We start from the raw sequence: 22,469 nt of genomic DNA on the forward strand, positions 1-22,469 counted from the left end.
CTGCAATTCTATCGCGCCACTATTGAGAGTATTCTCTCCTTCTCTATTACTGTCTGGTATGGAAGTGCCACTGTTCAGAACAGGCTACAGCTAGACAGAATAGTTCACACGGCTGAGAAGATCATGGGTTGCAAACTCACCCCCTTAGCAGAAATCTACAAGGCCCACATGCAACGCAAGGGCATGAAAATCCTGCTGGATGCAACTCATCCTGCCAACCACCTCCTTAAGATCCTCCCATCAGGTAGAAGGCCGAGGGCTATTAACACAAAGACCTCCCGCTTTTTAAATAGCACATACTGTAGTGTAATCAGATTTTTAAATAACTCTCCATCCTTGCACCAATACCTCATGGAAGCAGATCAAGCCAACATACTGTAGGTCTTGGATAGTGTGTTTTTTTAAGCAATATGTTTTTAATTGTATTCATGCTATATGCCACAGTACTACCTATACAGTATATTTATTTTACTTATTTTCATCATCATCCTATTATATTTGCACTTCAGGAAGTGAACTTAAAACCTGAACTTTAGGTAAACTTCCACTAAAATGTCACCTGTCACTTTTGACTCTTGTCTATGTAGGGACGAGCCATGAATGAATGTACTATGTCTGATGCCTATATGTCTATGTCTTTGGCTTCTTATCTTCGTTTGATGTCGTCTTGTCTGTTGTACTGTAGAGCACACTTGCAGCAAATTCCTAACAACTTCTGTTAGTATTGAATCTTGAATCTTTATTTATTATGACTATGCAAAATTTCTTCCAATCTTGAGATAATAAGTCATAACTAAGTCATGTGTAAGTAATAACTAATGATAAATTATCAGTCAGTTTATTCCATTGTTATCAGTTCTCGAGCAGTTTATGATGTACAGTAGATTGCCATGTATAAATAACGCTCTCATACTCCAGCAGGCAAATCACTCCAAACTAAGACACCTGATTACTTTCCCAAGGAGGTTGGCACCGTGACGTCTTTGACATCCATTTTACTCCTCTCTGTGTGTGTCATGAGTTCTGCTTCAGGTAAAGACATCTCCACAAATCATTTCAGCATTTGTAAAAGATGGCTTATCATCATTGTAAGAATAATAAAGCATTTTCTCATATATACCACTGTTTTTATTATATATCATGTTGCATATAGGCTTTGTAAAAAATCTGACCAAAGAATAAGAAGTAAATTCTATGATCACAATACTCTATTATACTGATTCATTCCAGTGCTGTGTGTTCTGCACCCTGCTGCCTGATTTTGTCAGTTGACAACACTATCTACAACAGTTCTCAAAGGGCCCCCCTTATAAACATAACACTGATTAAGCATTTGATTTGTATTTCAGTTTGAGAACTGCTGCTCTATACTGACTCATTCCAGTGATATGCGTTTTAACCTGAACTGTGTCTAATTCCAGAGCGCATTATCCAGTCTGAGAACAGGACAGATGAATCTCCAGCCATTCAGAGTAAAAAAAACGTATTGATTTGTTTCACTTTGCTATTTACTGTAGAGCTGTTGTCAGTAAGATCCCTATGTGTGTTTGTTTGTGTGTGTGTGTGTGTGTGTGTGTGTGTGTGTGTGTGTGTGTGTGTCATATAATGTTTATGAAGGTAAGAAGTTGTAAATTCCAGTTTTATCTGAAAAACAAGGCTTTATCATGGTTGCTGATGATACCAATGCCACATAGTTTTCTCACAGAAGATTAAAAACATAATCCAGCCTTTTCAGCTGTTCTGTTTTTTCAACTAAGTTTACTCAGGAACTTGTCCAGTGGGCTGGGAACAGTACGATCAGCACTGCTTCAAATTTATCAGCTCTTTGAAGACATGGGCAGAGGCAGAGGTTGGTTCACAAGAAACAAACAGTAAATCAAATAAATACAACGAAACTGTTTAGTTTGTTATATTGCAAAAATAAGTGAGCAAATATGTTCTGAAATAGGTATATACATATGTACTATTTACTGAAATATGTACTGAAATAGGCCTATGCATATGTACCATTTACTGAAATATGTACTTTGCTTATTTTTGTTTCTTCTTTTCTCCCCAGCGCTCCTGTTTACTGCTGGGAGGCAATCTTGCATCTGTGCACAGTGTTGCAGAATATCACTTTATTCAAGGGCTGATAATGACGCTTACTCATGGTTCACCTACCACTTGGATTGGGGGTTCAGACGCCCAACAGGTCAGGGTCATTTTTGTCTTCAATCAGCGACATTGCCTTACTGGGCTGAGCTGAGCACATGCTGATTGACCTCCTCTGTCATGCAGATTCCCTTTCTAAGCTAAACTAGCTTCACCAGCAGATGGTGATAAAGAGGTGGTCTGACCTCTGGTTTTCCCTGATCTGTGCAGGAAGGAATCTGGTTTTGGAGTGATGGGTCCAGATTTGCATTCACTTACTGGAGAACAGGTGAACCCAATAACAACAACGGTGCTGAGCACTGTCTTCAGATGAACTATGGAGGTAAATTCTACCAAGTGTTATTTAAAGTTGCTCATATCAACCCAGTATTTAAGTATATAAAAAGTACCTTTATCATGTGGTGTTTCATCATTTCATGCCATTTCTGAAGGTGGTCTGCATTGGAATGACGCGGTCTGTTCAGATGCATCTCCATCCGTCTGTGCAAGAGGACTTATTTCACCATAATATTTTCACTGTATTTCCCATGGAAGTTGTGGTCTTTGTCATTGATGCATGGGTATTGCCCAGCAGAATACAAGAGGTTGATTTTGTGCCATTGAAGCCCCATAAGAGCAGAGGTTACTTGTCTTTGCACACATCCATATAATGTATGGGTTTTATCACACAAGTGACATAAATGCCAAGAAACAGCATATCAAGCATTTTCCAATGATTGATTAGCCCATCAAAATTACTGTAGTCCTCACATCTGTAGGACTGTGAGTCTACAGCATACCTTGTCTGAGAACATGAGATTCAGGATAATCTCTTATCATAGATCTGGCCAGCCACACACTTTAATCCGGCCTGCCAGCATTTAAATAGGTTATCATAGGCTGCTGCTATTAGCCATAGTCACAGCACTAGCCATAGGCTATATTTGAGTGGAGCTGGCAAAAGAGTCTTAAAGTGACAGTGCACCATTTATAAATGAATTAAACAGCATCAAATTAACAGTTTTTAATATTCTACAACAAAATTACTCTGTCATTATTATCATTTAAATTCTACAAAATGTATATATCTATATATATATATATATATATATATATATATATATATACATATATATACTGCATTTTCAGTATGCAATATTGATTAATTCAGTATGCAATAAAATGCAGTATATATATATATATACATATATATATACTGCATTTTCCAGTGTGGCCCTTGAGTCAAAAAGTTTGGCCACCCCTGTCTTAAACCAACCAGGCTCGCAGACCATTCATCCCACCAGCATTAAACTGCTAAAGAGAAAAAATGTCACAGATGATACTGCACTATTCTATAATGTAGAGATGGGGTTGTGCTTGGTGTCTGCTTTTGTGTTGGTGCTACGTGATTGGTGGTTGTCCAGTTATTGTCTGTTGTCTGTTTATCTGACGAGCTGTATGGTACAAGATGAATTTACGAAAGGACCAATAAACATCTATTTACCTATCCCAGGCAAATGGGGCAAAGGTTGCCAGACCGGTTATATAATGCCTGAATATAAGGCGAAACTCTACAGGTGAATAGGGTAAAAAATGTAACTAGCAAATATCACTATAAAACTTTCCCAGTTGATAACTTACATTAATATGAGTTTACTGTACTTTAATGTTTAAATATGAAGTTACCTTTATATGGCTCTGGGTAGGCCTATTCACCTTGAAAGCCCAGAGCCATATAAAGGGCCTACCCATATCAAGTGCAAATCAACTCAAATAAAATGTACTAAAATACAGTGTTCTGTGTGTGATAGTTATTCAGACAATACTTCATGCATCCATTCATCCCACCAGCATTAAACTGCTAAATTAGCTAGGAAGAGAAAAATGTCACTGATGATACTGCACTTCCATAATATAGAGATAAAGAATGTTCTGCAAGCCCTACATCCAGCCGTTCTCTTTCCTCCGAGAGCTACTTTGACAAAACAGACATGGCCGAGAGCCTTTTTTCCTCTGAGAGCTACTGTACTTTGACAAAATGGACTTGGCCAAGAGTTATTATGTTAGTATTTCTACTCTCACACATCTGCACGTTATTGATACTTGTGTGCCATTGCCTTATTCATGTCAGCTGGTTAATTCATATTTTTGAAATCTGCACATCTCACAGTAAACTCAGCTCTTCAGAGAGTATCACCTCTAGCACTACCTTCAAGTAGACTTGCTAATTCTAGCACTAGAACTAGCACTTGACTGTATGGAAGTACTGGTAACACTTACTGCTGCACTAACTTGTCCTTATTACACTATACCTTGATTTTTTACCCCTTTATGGAATTGGCTTTGGGTTAAAAAGCATTAGCCAAACGTAATGTAATATCAAATTCTTGGTTGAACTCCACAGGAAGTCCAAAGCAGTCAGGCCCCACTAAAAACACATAAAGTGCCAATCTTAACTGTAAATAAAAGAAAAAGCAGGAACCTGGCAGATTGCATCTTGGATATCAGGAAAAGAAAGCAATCCTTTCTCATTGAAAGTATCTTTTACTGTATATAGTGAATACCCCAATGTTCCCAATAAGGAGCTGTTATAGGCCTCCCACCAATTAGAAGTACTTTATGATTGAATTTTGGGGAGATGTTTTCCAATTACAGAGATGACATGTGCCTCAACATTGTATACTGTAAGGGCCCAAATGCAATTGACATTGAAATGTTGACAAAAATAACACATTAGAGGATCTATTCCACTGTGCCTCCCTTTAAAGTATGTCTGCGATGTTGAACTGAAACTTAAAATGAATATAGGTCATAACGGATTTGCTAATTATTTCATTCTGTTTAGGTTTTATACAGCATTTCAACCGTCTTGGAACTCGGGTTGTGCCATACCTTTTCAGTATCAGACGGGTTGTAAAACAAGCCTGAAAAGAAAAACATCTTGCATCCTTTATTAGTTTATTTATTAGACATTATAGTATGACTACTGTTGTAATTGCACAAAAGAATTGCATTTTGAGATATGTCACAAGTAAGTAATAGTTAATGACGTTGGGGTCTTGTTTTATTTCAGTTTCCTGGGTGGATCCCAAACATCTATTTGCATGCTCTCCTCGGTCCTCTGTCCTCCTCCAGCTCGTGCCCTGGAAATCGCTCAAAGCTCAACCAGAGACTTTCTAATGAGGAGACACAGCACTCAAAAAATCCTCCATAGAAATGCATGGGGTTAAGTTTGCAACGCCAATATGGCAGTTGTCTACACATATCCCACCCCTTCCGCAAACAAAAAGTCGACATGTGAATACATTGTACCAATCATGTGGTGTGTTGTGAAGACATCGTGCCAATCATGTGTTGTGATCTCGCTGCTGGAGCAAGGTTGGTGTTGTGAAGCCTTGCACATGCGCATTTCTGCCAAAATAAATGCCCAATAAGTGCCCAAAAAGCGTTGCAATATGGCCGCCGAGTGGAGGGACTTGCCTAAAAGGACTTTGGCTCAACATCATCAAGGATGTCTTATTTGTCTAATTGCAAACAGAGGAGGTGAGAACGAGGACAAAGGAGAGAGGAGAAAGGTCCGATACGCAAGGAGACACAAGAGCATCATATGGGGGCAGATCATTTCTCTATTTGTCCATCCTGTCCTAACCCCTCTTTCTTTTTTCTAGTATATTTTTGGGCTTTTTGTCTTTATTTGGACAGGACAGTGAAGACAGACAGGTAGTGAGCGGGAGAGAGAGAGAGAGATGGGGTGGGGTGGGATATGACCGCAGGTCGGACTTGAACCTGGGTCCCCATGGTTGCTCGGACCCGTTCATGGTACGGGCGCTGTAGCGTGTTGCGCCACAGTGCTCCCCCTAACCCCTCTTTCTAATTAATTTTGTGATGGAAACGAGGAAAGAACGATAGGAGGATGGAGGAATAAAGGAGGCAGATATGAGAAATAACGGTGCGTATGCGCATTTTTCCCAATGAAAACATAATCATTCACATCACCTCATGTAGGAATAAAGAGGTGGGAAACTGGGGGAAGATGGTGCGTTCAGGCCACCTGTGAATATTAGGGACCTTCCCCGTGATTATGCTGTTTTTCCCATTGCGAGTGAATGTGCTTTGCAGTCGGAATGTGTAAAAAACATGGATGCCACAAGGTTAAAAAATATGCTCACGAAATAAACTGTATTTGCTTTAAAATATGGTGTAAGACGCCAAAGTGACGACAAAAGTGACGACGAGCCCCCAACTGGGCAACTCTTCCCCCAGTTTCCCACCTCGTTTTCAGACAGCAAACTTAGATTTTTGCTACCTCAGAGCTAACTTCTAGTGCAACTTGCCATAGGTAGCTTCAATTAACATCTGGATCTCCTTATATGGGCAAAGATGGCCGTTTTGGTTTTTTTTTTGTAGGCGAACTTCAGAGGTCTATTCCATCATGTCTGCTCCTCATATTACTTCCTGTTGCCTTCTGGGTCCTGCATGAGTTCTTTTGTTTATCTTTGCCATGTGCTTCTGTTCCTTATCCCTGTCTCCGCCCCTCTCCTGTGTCTAGTTCTCTTACCTGATTATTGGTTCATTGTTTTCACCTGTGTCCTGTTTCCCAGTTAACTCCTGTGTATTTAAACCCTCATGTCTCTTTCTGTTTGTCAGTCATTGTTTGTATGTATGGTGTTGTAGTGCTTGTTTGCTGCTGCAAAGAGTCTCTTGATTGTAAGTTAATCTGTTTTGTCATGCATTTGGGTATAACATTTGAAGCAAATGTGACTATAATACTTCTCAGTCAGCTTATTCAGTATCAGTTTATTCACAACCAGTTTGTATTTAGATTGCCCACCCACCACCACTGTCTAAATAATGTTTTCATACTCCAGCAGGTAACCCGCTTCAAACAATAAGATAATTGATTCCGTTTCCAAGGTGGTCGGCACCATGACGTCTGTGATCTTCATTTTAATCCTCTCCGTGTGTGTCATGAGTTCTGCTTCAGGTAAAAACATCTCCACAAATCATGTCCGCATTTGTAAATGAGGGCTAATCATCAGGAATAGCATTTTCTCATCTCTATCACTCTATTATATATCTTGTTGCATAGGCTATGCAATTCCAGAGATCATTGTAGGCCTACAGCCTGATAACAGCACTGATGCTCTCTCCGTTCATGGTAAGATTTATGTATTTATTTCCTTCACTCTGCTGCCTAAACCTTTCATCAGTTGACCACCCTCTACACCAGTTCACAAACCTTTGATGGCCAGGGAACCTTTACAAGAAAGAAAAGGGACCCCCCCCCCCCCCCCCCCCCTTTAGTCATAACATTGATGAAGTGTATTACTACCATTTGGTGAGACCGAAGACTCTTTTCGTGCTCGACATATTTATAAAGTCTATTTTAATTGTATAAGTTTAAGAACCGCTGCTCTACCTTATTGATTCATTCTAATGACGTGTGTTTTAACCAGAGCCGGACCGTAACGGAGTACATGTACTTGAGTACAGTTTTGAGGGATCTGTACTTTACTCGAGTATCATGTTTGGGGAGTACTCATGACTTTACTCAAGTACATTTGAGAGGCAAATATTGTACTCTTTACTCCACTACATTTCTATCCATAACCGTGAGTACCCGTTACTACTTCTAAAAAAAAGAAAAATCTCGGAAACCCTCAATTTGTTGTTTCCCTCTCAAATGTGATTGGATTGTGCAGGCGCCACTGATTTTCCGCCAAAGTCAACTCCATGGTCAGATTTAGATAAGAGACGAAGCCATGGACGAAACTATGAAGACGCAGCAGGTCCATCCCAGGAATTGTGGCAACCCGTGCCTCCACCTATTTCAAGTTAATGATAGTTTTCGCTTCAAGTGTTTCAATTACAAAATAGTATTTTGTATTTAAAATACGTATTTTAAATACATGTATTAGAAATACTGCCAATTCCTGGCAACATGGTAAAAAGATGAAAATGACCTGATTTTACTTTCAATTCCTTTTACATTCTCCAAGGTATTAACATTAACATTTTTCATAACTCATGTAGGACGTTTCTGTACATAAATGTAAGCACTGTGGCAGTAATGCAATATTTACTCTTGTACTCTTGATACTCAAGTACTTTTAAAAACCAGTACTTCAGTACTTTTACTTAAGTAGACATCTGACTGTTTTTCTTGTACTTGAGTAAAATTTAGCAAAGCGTATCTGTACTTTTACTCAAGTAATGAAGCTTTGTACTCTGTCTGCCTCTGGTTTTAACCTGAACTTCAATTCCAGAGCTCATTGTCCAGTCTGACGGATGGATGGACTCTCCAGCCATTCAGGGTAAACAAACTATGATGTTTTTCACCTAGATCTGGTGTTGGTAACATCATGGGATATGTATATGTGTATATATATATACATATATGTGTATATGTATATGTGTATGTGCAGGGTGCTATTTGTGTAAAAACCAGAGGGGGGGATGATTTTGAATAAGTTTGTAAACCCCCCCCCCCCCCCCCAAAAAAAAAAATTAAAAATGAAAGAACGATTCATAGCCTAGTAATGTCATGGCTAATAATACCCTATATTATTTTTGCCACCTTTGTAACATTTTAGTTTTAGTTTACCGTGGTGTATGACTTTAAACAGCGAGTGTGCTTGGTATGATGATCAGCTCCTCTAATGCAGGGTAGGACTACGTTTTGACAAGCATACAAATTCACCTTGTTCTTGCCCCATCTGAAATGACTTCTCTACTTTTGCTGCCTCCATCCTTTCTGTATTTGTTGTGTAAAAAAACGTTGTATATGATGGCACTGAAGTCTTTAAGTTAGTGAATTGGCTAACAGTGTTAGTTGGTAACCAAATAGCCTACACATTGCGCTACACGCTGCGTAGGCTACGTGCATCCTGCTGATTTGCGTTCAGTAGCCAAGTGCGTAATATTGCAAAAGTTGAAAAAATAAATGTGTTTATTGTAGCCTACAGAAAATGAATAGCCTATCATACTGTTAGTTAATTGTCTACAGTGCAGTAAAGAGTTTGGAGAGTAAAGTTATAGGGCAACTTGAAGTTTTATTAAAATAATTTACGAACCAGAACATAAAGACCATGAAGCTTCTATTTCTTGCAGCTGTTAAAACACCCGCTAGATAGTTTAAATACCCACCAACATTCGTTTTTGCAGTAGGCCTACAGATTATTTCTAAAAGTTATTTGTCTACTACTGGCTGATTTATCAAACGAGTGCTTTCTCGTTCGTCCTCCGCAAACTACAGGTGTTTCGGTAGAGAGCCATTGAATAAGCGATGCCAAGCAATTTCTGTAACACTTTTTGTGACATTCAGCAAATATCTCCTCATTTAATGTAAGTTCCTTCGGACAATAGGCCTACGTTCTACTCTACGTGCAGTTGTCCTCCATCTCAGTTGCATCAGTTTTCTAATTTTGAAGGTTCTAAAACATTATTATGCTTCACTGAATCCTTCTCGTTTTCTTTTATTTGTCCAGCTAACTTTTCCATTGAACCTAGCCATTTATGATGGATTAGCCTACACACTCGACATTCTGAAATGTCCTGCACGATCAAGGCCAAATTAAGTTATCACGCAGCCACTGTGTCAGCAGCATCAGTGCTGACAGTGATGGTGCGTTTCTGATGTCAGATTATTATGTAGGCTAGCCTACTAGACTGTTCTCACGTTGCAGCGCTTTACTTGTATGAAGTAGCATTAATCAATATGAGGGGCGGGGGATAAATGTTGTCCCCCCCGACGATAAAAATAATTTAGCAGAGGTAAGGGGAAAACCAGAGGGGGGGAAATCCTCACCATCCCCCCCCCCCTACAAATCGCACCCTGTGTATGTGTGTGTGTATGTATGTATGTGTATATATATATATATATATATATATATATATATATATATATATCGACATATTTATAAAGTCTATTTTAATTGTATAAGTTTAAGAACCGCTGCTCTACCTTATTGACTCATTCTAATGACGTGTGTTTTAACCAGAGCCGGACCGTAACGGAGTACATGTACTTTAGTACAGTTTTGAGGGATCTGTACTTTACTCGAGTATCATGTTTGGGGAGTACTCATGACTTTACTCAAGTACATTTGAGAGGCAAATATTGTACTCTTTACTCCACTACATTTCTATCCATAACCGTGAGTACCCGTTACTACTTCAAAAAAAAGAAAAATCTCGGAAACCCTCAATTTGTTGTTTCCCTCTCAAACGTCATTGGATTGTGCAGGCGCCGCTGATTTTCCGCCAAAGTCAACTCCATGGTCAGATTTAGATAAGAGACAAAGCCATGGACGAAACAATGGATGAAGACGCAGCAGGTCCATCCTGGGAATTGTGGCAACCCGTGGCCCCACCTATTTCAAGTTAATGATAGTTTTCGCTTCAAGTGTTTCAATTACAAAATAGTATTTTGTATTTGAAATACGTATTTTAAATACATGTATTAGAAATACTGCCCTTTCCTGGCAACATGGTAAAAAGATGAATGACCTGATTTTACTTTCAATTCCTTTTACATTCTCCAAGGTATTAACATTAACATTTTTCATAACTCCATGTAGGACGTTTCTGTACATAAATGTTAGCACTGTGGCAGTAATGCAATATTTACTCTTGTACTCTTAATAATCAAGTACTTTTAAAAACAAGTACTTCAGTACTTTTACTTAAGTAGACATCTGACTGTTTTACTTGTACTTGAGTAAAATTTAGCAAAGTGTATCTGTACTTTTACTCAAGTAATGAAGCTGTGTACTCTGTCCGCCTCTGGTTTTAACCTGAACTGTGTCTAATTCCAGAGCTCATTGTCCAGTCTGACGGATGGATGGACTCTCCAGCCATTCAGGGTAAACAAACTATGATGTTACCAACACCAGCTCTAGGTGAAAAACATCATTGTGTGTGTGTGTGTGTGTCATTCCAGAGCTGTGTGTTGATTAATTAATATGAGAAAAATAACTGATTAAAAAAAATTAGTGCAGATTAATCGATTCCGTATGACCTTTGACCCCAAGCCTAGTCAGTAAAAATTAGACTGTAAAATGAAGAGAAGAAAACGTGGCCCCAGCAGTGGCGTGACTGGCTGGGGCACCTGCACCGTATGCTGGCGACCCGGGTTCGATTCCCGCCCCGTGGTCCTTTCCGGATCCCACCCCGACTCTCGCTCTCCCACTCACTTCCTGTCAATCTCCACTATCCTATCTGATTAAAGACATAAAACCCCCAAAAAAATATACTTAAAAAAAAATAAATAAAGAGAGAGAGAAGAACACGTGCTGCCTGGATCATTGATTGGAACATTTACTTTTACAAAACAGCCTGATGGTGTTGATAAAAAATAAAGTGTTGAAAATCAAGTCCTCTGCAATGTCTGCAGCAAGGATTTGCATATCACCGGAGTTCATCAACTCTGTAGTCCCACATCAATGCAAAGAAATAAGTGTTGACATTGAGGGGAGTGTTAATTTATTTTCATTGTCTCCCCTAGGTTATATCTGTGGCCTGAAATGCCTTGTATGTGAAAAAAAACTTCTTCTCTAAGCACTTTTGAATTTATTTCCTCAGCATATTGGGTCATATCATAGATTATTATGGCAATTATTTGAACAGTAAAAATAATAATAAAAGTCTTTGAACTTTAATGTCACTAATGCTGATTATTCAATGATTCATTTGAATTTAAATATTTAAAATACTTTCACAGCAAAAATTATATATGCGATTAATTTAGATTAATTAATCAGAGTATGTAATATTTTTTTTAATCGATTGACAGCCCTAGTGTGTGTATATGCTACTGTCTAAAGTTAAGTTGCAGTGTCAGTTTTCTCAGAAAATTACTAATGTAATCCAGCTGTTATTTTTTTTTACATTTTATTTGTATCTAATTTATTCAGAAATGTGTCCTGAGGATTGGGAAGAATACGAACAACGCTGTTTCAAATTTATCAGCACTGCAATGACTTGGGCTGAGGCAGAGGTTGGTTCACAATAAATGTATTTAACTTGTTAACAAATAGATGGATATACTGAAACTTTAAGTTTTTCTTCAATGTTTTCTATGACCTGACCTTTCTATGACCCCCCCCCCCCCCCCCAGAGCTCCTGTTTAGTGCTGGGAGGTCATCTGGCATCTGTGCACAGTGTTACAGAACATTACTTCCTTCAAGAACTAATATTGGCGAACGCTGAAGGTTCACCTCTCGCTTGGATTGGGGGTTCGGATGCCCAGCAGGTCAGACTTATTTCAAATCTCAGAGACATTGCCTTTCTGGCTCTGAGTATATGACTATGTAGGCAACAGTCTGTGCCATATATATATATATATATATATATATATATATATATATATATATATATATATATAGCCTTAGTTTATCTTCACACCATTTAAAAAAAAAAAAAGCAAATTAAAGACTCTCCTAACGTTGTTGCCTTTCAGGACCTCAAATGGCAATTATTTTATAGGACTTAAAATGAACGCACATTTTCAGGATATAGCAGACACACAAATCTGGCAAAAACACCTCCAGGGTTCTTTAGCCTACTGATCGGACCTTATTTATCTTATGTTTCTTTACTCGGAAAGACTCAGACTTTCACTACTAGCCTGCAAGCATTGAATTCTGCATGGAGATTGACATGACCTTTACTAGCCTTCCTGTCTTTTGTAGCATCTGTCTTTGGTAGCATCTGTAGTAGGCTATCGTTTAAGTTAAGCATTTTATAATGCTGACAATTGATTTGTGCAAATGGTCAAATCATGTGATCGGCGTTCAAGTGTTCTCCCTATAGGGGTGCTTCTTATTCCTCTTCTCCCTTATGTCCTAGAGCAGTGGTTCCCAACCTGGGGGTCGCCAGAGATTGCAGGGGGTCCGTACAATGTTGCCTGGGCTGAGGTTGTAAGGTTACCAGGGGCTGCTGTGGCCTAGTGGTAAGGGCTACGGGCTTGTAACAGAAGGGTTGCCTGTTCGATCCCTGACCAGTAGGAAAAATCTGGGCGGGGGAAGTGGTTGAACACTGCTCTCCCATACCCACATCCACCGCTGATGTGCCCTTGAGCAAGACACCTAACCCTCACTGCTCCCCGAGTGCCGCTGTAGCAGGCAGCTCACTGCTCCGGGTTAGTGTGTGCTTCACCTCACTGTTCACTGTGTGCTGTGTGTGTTTCACTATTGGGATAAATGCAGAGACCAAATTTCCGTCACGGGATCAAAAGAATATATATACTATACCGAAATTATATTGCTGCGCATTAAATGTATAAAATCCCAATAACACAACCCAATTGGATAATCAAAATTCTGTATAATCCAAATTAAAACATATTTTTGTTTCACATTTAAATTCATGTAGCTATTTATTACCTCTGAACTTATAAGTTTGTAATTAATCACTTCATTCTTTGTGTGTATGTGGGTAGGAGTTCGGGTAGGGGCCCTGGCTTGTTTTAGACACAGGCAAGGCGGCCTTCAAGGAAAACATTTTGGAACCACTGTCCTAGAGGATGGGTGCGAGGATTCATGCAAATAAAGATATGAGGTGCAGCCTAGGTGTCCTATGTGGACAAGATTCATAAATTTAAATTAACACCGCAGTTGGAGAATACATCTAATGGCCTCCTTACCCCAAACAATTTTGACAAGATTTGGGAAAGTTTCTTGAAAGATTGAAGTATTTTACCGGTAATTAATGTTCCCCATTCAAACTATACTCAAAAGACTACAATCTTTCAAGAATCTTTCCCAAATCCTGTCAAAGTTGTTTGGTGTAAGGAGGCCAGTGGTGGCAATGTCTACCCAGAACCATATAAAGATCATCTTGGTTGATGAAATAAAGATAAGTCATCAAGATTTATTCACTGCTCTCTGACCTGTGATGTATTTTAATCTGTGCAGGATGGAATCTGGTTTTGGAGTGATGGGTCCAGATTTGCATTCACCCTCTGGGGTACAGGTAAACCCAATAACTGGATGACACCAGAGTCCTGTCTTCAGATGAATGCAAAAGGTAAATTGCATGAAGTTATTTAAGATTTTTCATATCAGCCCAGTATTTCAGTACTTTGTAGTAAAAATAACCCATTTGTCATCCCATATTTGAAGAATCTCTGTGTTGGAATGACCGTATCTGTTCACTGGTTCTTCCATCCATCTGTGCAAGAGTACTTACTTCATTATAGTATTTTCACTTTCCCATGGCAGTTGGGGTCTTTCTCATTGATGCATGGACTTTTCTTTGTGCACCCAACACGCACATCCATGTACTGTGTCTGAGCACAACTTTGAAAGATTGATTAGCCCATCACTCTTGCTGTAGCCCTCACATGTGTAGAACTGAGTATACATACTTTGTAACTTGATTTTTTGTAAAGTACTATGTAAATAAAGATTGTATCATATACAGATTCTCTGTCACATCTTGTCAGTTACTTTGAAAAACTAATGCAAATAATTTCATTAAGGATAAACTTTTGAACTTTGGGCTGAAAACATCAGTTCTCCCACTTCCTACTACTCTCACATGGCTGCACGTGATTGAGTATGCCATTGTCTGATTCATGCCAGCTGGTCAATTAGTTATTTTAGACATACATTTTTGTCAGTTTAAAAACAATGTTTCCATTGCAGGTGTTTCTTTGTTGTGCATCCATCTTTATTGTACCTCATCAGTAAATGGAAAATGTAGAAATGTGACTAGATTCTGCCATGTGACTACCAAATAGTCACATGGCACAATAGTCACACTTCTAAAGTCATATTTTGCAAATAAACAAACTTTTCTATGGATTACAGTAATATATTACTTCCGGAAACTAAGCTCTCTCGGAGGCGGGGCGGGACTGTGATGCTCTTGGCCCTGACTAAGTTCGTGTGAAACCACAATCCTTGTTGATACAAGTACCAATGTTCGTCTAGAAAGTTTTTATCAGTAAAAGACTCCGCCATCTTTGTCAATTTTCGCTGATAACGTTTCAAACTATTAGTCCGTGAGCCAGAGGGGTTGGTCGTTACCGAAAAAGTGGCAAAGGCTACCATACCTTTTCTGAAAGCCTGGAATCTCAGCTTTTCAATGATGTATGATGGCCATCTGACAAGAGTAGCTGTTTTGAGTTATCACACATAATGTAAACTAAGGTTGAGAAAATAATGTGTATAATGTAAAGTAAGGTTGAGAAAATAATGTGTTTCCTGCCATTTCCGCCTAAGTCATCGTTTGTCTTTAAATCCTGTGGCACCAGTAAGCATCAGAGAAACAAAATCCAAACACTGAAATACTGGCATGACCCTAAGGATTCAGAAAATGTATCATTTACCCATATCTGATTTGGAGGGGGTGATTTTCAGTTTTATATCAGACATGGCTTTTGAGAAAATAATGCATATAAATTAAGCAGAACACTGACATAGCTGAAAATCCAAAAACGGTATAACAAATAACAATTGAGACTGATTCCTAGGTTTTAAGGTGTGGTAAACCCAATTATGACATTGCCATTACTCTAAAAGGTCAAGGTCATGACCTTTAGGCATGGTCAATGACATTTTATGACCTTTTCGCACAAAGACAAAAGATGACTTCGGTGGAAATGGCAGGAAAATGTGTGTGATTAAAAGTTTGAAGATCTCCAGGGTTGGCTGTACTTATCCAAAATGTTCACAAAAGGATTTAAATGAAAGCTCAGTGTCCCCTTTAAAATGATACCAAACATAACAAAATAAAATATTCCAATATGTCCAATATAGATTTTCAGCTATGTCAGTGTACTGCTTGATTTATACGCATTATTTTCTCAACCTTAGTTTACATTATGTGTGATAACTCAAAACAGCTACTCTTGTCAGATGGCCATCATACATCATTGAAAAGCTGAGATTCCAGGCTTTCAGAAAAGCTATGGTAGCCTTTGCCACTTTTTCGGTAACGGTTTCCATATTTTGAGGCCCTGGCTCACGGACTATATGACTGAACGGCCTTTCCACCAATCAGAGGCATCACTGTGGGATTGTTCAGGATTGTGGGTAATGAAGTACTTATCCAAGACATCGCGAATAAAAGACATTTATCTCAAAACGAGGTTAGTGCCCCGTGAACTTTTGGCGTCTATATGAGCATACACAATCGCTTAGTACAGCCGTAGCTGGTTTTGAGTCTACCATGTGCAGTTAAGTTTTTATGAATTGTCAATGGAGAAATTGCATTGAATTCTTACTTCCGGAAACTCCTGTGGGCGGGACTGTGATCAAAGATTCTCTGAATAAGCAATAATAACATATAAATATAATTTTGTATACTATTTTACAGTCATTGTTTGTGTGTGATGCCAATGAAACACTCTTTCGGACACGGAATTAATAATTTCATTTTGCCCCGTTAACCGAGCGAGCTAGCTAGCTAGCTAGCTAAAGTTAGCACAGTAAACGGAAAGTGAATAGGAATGTTTGCTAGCTAGCTAGCAGCTAAGGACTTTGGTTAAACTTATATTGTTGCAAACAAACCTGAAATAACATACGTTTAGCAACTTTGTGGTAGTCTACTAGTTCTTTTTTTGGACTTTCTCTTCGTTTTTTCACTCGAAATGATTTGTTGTATGCTAATGAGTTACGCCGTAGCTGATTAGCCTAAGACATGCTCTAAAACTCTTTAGATACGGATTTTTCCAAAACGTCAATGGGAGAAATGAATGGGAAATTTACTTCCGGAAACTAAGCTCTCTCGAAATCCAGCCCTCCGCGCTCTCGTCGTTGCCTGCTACGCGGCGTTGCTATGCCTACCCCGCTCTGCTGCAATTCATCACGGGTAACGTTGTGCAGAAGCCAGTATGCTATTCAACTATTCTCAGCCGGACACTACGTTGCCCGCAATGCATTGCGCACACAATGTCAAAACGATTTCTGTCTGGTGATACATGATTTATTAATAGTCTGGTGGACAGCCGGAAATGTTGAGTACACCAAAGTTTTATGATGGAAATATATAGTATGGGTTCCCAGCATGTAGAAACTGCCGGATGCTAATTTGCACATGTTGGGTAATTTGTGTAATTGAACTAATTAGCATAAATTAGCATAACCGCCTATATTGATGATATTATAAGAGCTGCTTGGCCAAAATGGACAATGTTAGTATGTTTTTAGGGGTTACTGGAGGTGTTGAGTCCATATCTGACATTTTCAAGATTCAAAATCACTATTTAAACTTGGTTTGGTCACGTTTTTACTCTCATTAAGCTGATTTAGTTTTTTGGTCCAATTTAGATTTTTGGAGGATAGGGCTGTAGCGATATACAGTAGGGCTGTAACAATACACCAACTTAACAATTCGATTCGTATCGTGATTTTTGAACCACGGTTTGATACAAACCTCTTTTTTTGGAAGGGGGGGGCGGTGGCTAGACTACAATATAATATATCTGTATTATTTTATATCCTGATATAAAAAGAGAGAATACTGAATATCTGATATTTATGACCGCACACTTTATGCAGATTAGCCTATAGCTCTACTATTTCTATTATAACTCTACCACATTCAGCTGTCTGGTTGAAGCCTGGAAATATTGTAAACAAAGTAGCATAGTTGGCTAGCTTATCATAGTCTACTGATTGGACTGTTCAGTTTCCTCATGTGTGTTTAAGGTAATATTGTTCTCCTTGGGACATGCCCTTTTGGGAAACATTGGTATTGAGATGATCATTCAACTTGAATGCAAGAGCTTTAACAAATATGTGCAGCATGCTAATGGTGCTAAGCAGATTTAATAGTGTAACGATTGATGAGACAAATCGATGAGAAAAGCTTTATTAAAGGTCTGGAGCAGGGACATAGGCACAGAACATAGCACACGCTAGGGAAGTCAAGAACACTCGCACCTTACACACATAGGGTTGGACGCCGCACCATAAAGGCACAAGAACACATATTAACAACCCCAAAGTTCTCCCAGAATCCCCAGCGCAAAACATTGTGGGAATTTCAAGCACAGTCCAGCACGCTACACAGTTCCCCCAACAAGCAATTGCCGTCCTCGGCACGGGCGTTCCCACATTCAGTCCAGGAAAGTCTCTGGCACTGCCACACAGCAGATGGGGTGCACACACCACAAGAGCCCTACTCACCCCGAGGAACCACAACCACCAGCGGCCCAATGCGGGCGTGCTGGCAGTCACCTGGCCGTCGCCGCTCGTCCCCAACGAACCCCCTCAGGTCGCACTTTCGCAGTGTGCGCACCACAGAAATGTTCCAACACCTGGCAGGGCCTAGCCTCCACTGCCACAGACCCCCCGGCACTGAGCACCGTAACCGGCACCACACCTCCGACGCTCCGCTCCGTCGTCTTGCCAGTTGGGGCAGCAGACTCCAGCTCCATCGCAGCCGGACCACGCTGCGCAATCAGGCTACAGCTACCGACGTTGGCATCCCTCCTCCTGCTGCCTTGTCGCAGAGCTGTCCTCCGCTGCTCGGATTTCACAGAACAAACTTTTTTTTCCCCTTATTTTTCTAAAGAGCGCCAGCGAACAGGCCAACTCGAACAGGCGCCCGCACAGCATGGTGCCTCCCACACGCACCCAAAGGCTTACAGTTTAGTTTTTCAGAGGGCCCTTCCACCGAGACTGCCCAACCATCGTGCCTCAAACGGCTCCACCTCCTTGCCGCTCCACTTCTGCTCTGCTCCGCAGCCAGGGCCACCGCCAACTCTAGCCTAAAGCCACCCGGCGGGGGCAGGGGCTCCAGGTATTCTGGCTGTGAAGTCAGTGCCCAGGCCGGCGTCACCACCTCATCTTCCAAGGCTGCTTCCTCAGGCCGCTCTCCCGGTCGCGTTAAGTCTTTCTCCGCCGTGGCCACTGCATCGAGACCCTCTTCAGGCAAGCACTCCTCCCGTAGCCAGGCCCAGGTGACAGCTGGTCTCTACTGAAGGCTTCTGTAAGCTTTTTAGTACCCCTGCAAGGACTCTTTTTGGATCCTTTTGCTTTGGCCTCCACCTAGCGGTGAGCATGGACGGATTATGAACTTTCGGGCCCCTGGGCCCAGATGTATTAAGGGCCCCCCACTAATTGTCGCATATGTGGAAGGGGGGTTTGGGGGTCCTCCCTCAGAAATGTTTTAATTTGTTTGATGTGATTTTCTGTATTCTGGTGCATTTTGGGGATGGCCAATACTAAATTCAATCAGATTCATAGCCTACAGTACATCCTGATAATGTGTTGATATTGAGGCAATGATTTCATGCAAAGGCTTGGGCTTCAGGGCCCCCTGACCCCTTGGGCCCCTGGGCCCGTGCAGTGATCCATCCCTGGCGGAGAGGTCTCCCACTCCCGGCTCCTCCAGCACTGAAGACACTGTCTCCTACAGAACGCAACTTGCTCCTCTATGGAAAACGTGCCCATCTACAGGTGCTGTTTTGGAAAGCACCAGACCGTTCTGATCCACCGGCTGTGGATATTACCACGTTTGGATGGAGTAAGAAGACAGGTATGAAGAAAGGAGAAGAACTCGCCCACCCTTGATTCAAGTCCTGTTGCTCCTCCTGATTTTGTTAGATGTTATCAGCTGTAACTGCACAGCTGGGTTAAAACTGTGTATACATGTATCTGGAAAGTGCAACTGCAGGCCTGGCCTGTACTAATTATTGTTTCTGCAAAGGCAGTGATGTTACATGTTGCAATATATTAATACAGCAAAAAGAGCAGAAGGACAGGGATGAAGAATCTGGAGAAGATGATGACAGGACAACGGATGAGGACAGAGAGGAGTAGTAGAGGCTACTGTAGTTCTTCACTTTGTTACTCAATTGTGAGTCACAGCAGAGGGCCAGTGAATAGCTATTTCCAAAAGTATTGTGGAATTCAGAAAATACTTGAGGATCCAAATTATTCCTGAACACTGAACATTTTTATCCTCCTCAAAAATCTGTCTAAATCGGCCCCAAAAACTCAGCAAAATCAGCTTAATGAGAGTAAGAATGTGACCAAACCATGTTTAAATAGTGATTTTCAATCTTGAAAATGTCAGGTATGGACTCAGCATCTCCAGTAACCCCTAAAAACATACTAACATTGTCCATTTTGCCCAAGCAGCTCCTATAATATGATCAATATAGGCGATTATGCTAATTTATGCTAATTAGCTGAATTACACAAATTGCCCAACATATGCAAATTAGCATCCGGCAGTTTCTGCATGCTGGGGACCCATACTATATATTTCTATCATAAAACTTTGGTTTACTCAACATTTCCGGGTTCACCTTTCTGTCCACCGGACTATAAGCGGCACCAGCGAGAATAGAGGGAGGAACTTTCTCTCGTTGCGTTTCAAAAGAGAAAACAGATGTCACTCAGTTTTCAATGGAAAACAAATTCCAACGTTCATTTACAGTGATGTCTGCCGTTCATGACACATAATGTGAACTAATTCACGTTCAAGTTCTTTATTAAAAAATGTGTTGCGTTCAGTTCAACGTTCACGAAAAAATTAGCGTGTTCAATGAACGCGTTCTTTTGAACTCGTTCACGCACAACACTGCACACAGATATAGGCTACACAAGGACAGTACAGATATCATACAGTCATTACATAGAATCATACATTTACTATCAAAGTGACCCACTAATGAGAAATGCAGAACATACATACATGGAATATTGGGCATAATGTTCTATTGCACTTTCTCTCAATATACAGACAATGTTTCCTTATTGCAGGTGTTTTTACTTGTTGTGCTTTCATTTTTATAGGACCTTATCAATAAATGCTTTATCCTTATCAGAGCTAACTTGCAACTTGCCATAGGCAGTTAGATTTCAATTAGCACCCGGATCTCCTTATATGGGCAAAGATAGCAGCTTTGGATGCTTTTTGTATAGGCGAACTTCAGAGGTCTACTCTTGGTTGAACGCAATGTCGTTCGCATATCCCCTCCGCATGAAGTCTGAAGCAGTCAGGCACCACTAAAAATGAAAAGTCTCAACGCCATATGCCTTAAGCGCTGATCTTAACTGTAAATAAAAGAAAAAGGAGCAACCTGGCAGATTGAATGCATCTTTATTATCAGATACCAAAGAATAAGCTTCTGTTTACTGATGGGAGGTAATCTTGCATCTGTACACAGTATTGCAGAATATCACTTTATTCAAGGGCTAATAGTGATGCACACTCATGGTTCACCTGCCACTTGGATTGGGGGTTCGGACGCTCAGCAGGTCAAGGTCATTTTTATCCTCAAGCAGAGACATTACCTTACTTGCCATATATGGCAATGTACTGTACCAGAACCACATTAAGATCATTTTAGATAATTGATAAATTAAATAATCATAAACCTTTATTCACAGTACCTTTGGGTTAATTTTATCTGCACAGGAAGGAATCTGGTTTTGGAGTGATGGGTCTAGATTTGCAAGATTTGCATCTACTGGCTCCCATGTGAACCCAATAGCAACAAACGTGCTGAGCACTGTCCTAAGATGAATTGAGGAGGTAAATTACATCAAGCTATTTAGAGTTGTGTTGTATATCAACATATTTATGAGAATTATTGTGTAGGAAATAACTTTTGTCATGTGTTTTGTCATATTTCATACCATTTCTGAAGGAGGTCGGCGGTGGAATGACAAGGTCTGTTCAGGTGTTTTTCCATCTGTTTGTGCAAGAGGACTTATTTCATCATAATATTTTCACTGCATTTCCTATGGAAGTTGTGGTCTTTGTCATTGATGCATGGACATTACCCAGCAGAATACAAGTGGCTGATTTTGTGGCTGGGTAGAGAGCAGAGGGAATCCATAGCTACACCTACTGACTTGTCTTTGTGCACCCAACACACATACTGTATGTTTGTGTTTGATCACATGATTGACATAAATGCCAAGAAACTGCATATTAAGCATTTTCCAATGATTTATTAGTCCATCACTCTGGCTGTAGCCTTCACATCTGTAGCACTGAGTATACTTTGTAGCTTACTTTTCGGAAAGTGCTATTTAAATAGATATTGTACAGATTATTTCTGTCACATCTTGTATCACATCTTTATTGTCAGTTTCTTTGAAAAACTAAACTTTTGGACTTTTAACATTTGGCCTTCCATTCTCACATGTACATATACATGTGATTAAGTGTCATTGTCTGATTTGTATCAGTTGGTTAATTATTATTTCAGAAATCTGGACAATAAAAATAGAAACAATGTTTCCTTATTGCAGGTATGTTTCCTTGTTGTGCTTTCATCTTTATAGGACATTATCAATGAATGGTAACATTAAGGAAAATAAACAAGGTTGTTTTTTACAAAAAGTCACATGGCATTTTGCCAATAA

The 22,469-nt window shown here is 40.0% G+C and overlaps 1 protein-coding gene across 1 annotated transcript; it reads left to right on the forward strand.

Annotated features, from left to right (window-relative positions):
- Positions 1–123: 123 nt before the first annotated feature.
- Positions 124–19,066, forward strand: LOC143140748 (C-type mannose receptor 2-like). Its single transcript, XM_076301831.1, has 9 exons — positions 124–244; positions 1,758–1,849; positions 2,060–2,194; positions 2,365–2,476; positions 12,048–12,130; positions 12,251–12,385; positions 14,049–14,160; positions 18,387–18,566; positions 18,831–19,066. Exons 1-9 carry the CDS (start codon positions 124–126, stop codon positions 19,064–19,066), a joined length of 1,206 nt encoding a protein of 401 aa, XP_076157946.1.
- The last annotated feature ends 3,403 nt before the right edge of the window (positions 19,067–22,469 follow it).

Source organism: Alosa pseudoharengus, unplaced genomic scaffold (genome assembly GCF_046254945.1).
Source record: "Alosa pseudoharengus isolate Yale_2024_CS ecotype anadromous, Long Island Sound unplaced genomic scaffold, YU_APseudo_1.1 YU_APseudo_1.1_scf_23, whole genome shotgun sequence".
NCBI lineage: Eukaryota > Metazoa > Chordata > Actinopteri > Clupeiformes > Clupeidae > Alosa > Alosa pseudoharengus.

What these genes read in the sequence shown, in the direction of transcription:
- LOC143140748 (XM_076301831.1), top strand. Translation starts at nt 124, where the DNA reads ATGGGTTGCAAACTCACCCCCTTAGCAGAAATCTACAAGGCCCACATG. An exon ending in GGGGTTCAGACGCCCAACAG is followed by an intron (nt 2,195 to 2,364) that starts GTCAGGGTCATT and finishes TGATCTGTGCAG; the next exon opens with GAAGGAATCTGGTTTTGGAG. An exon ending in GGGGTTCGGATGCCCAGCAG is followed by an intron (nt 12,386 to 14,048) that starts GTCAGACTTATT and finishes TAATCTGTGCAG; the next exon opens with GATGGAATCTGGTTTTGGAG.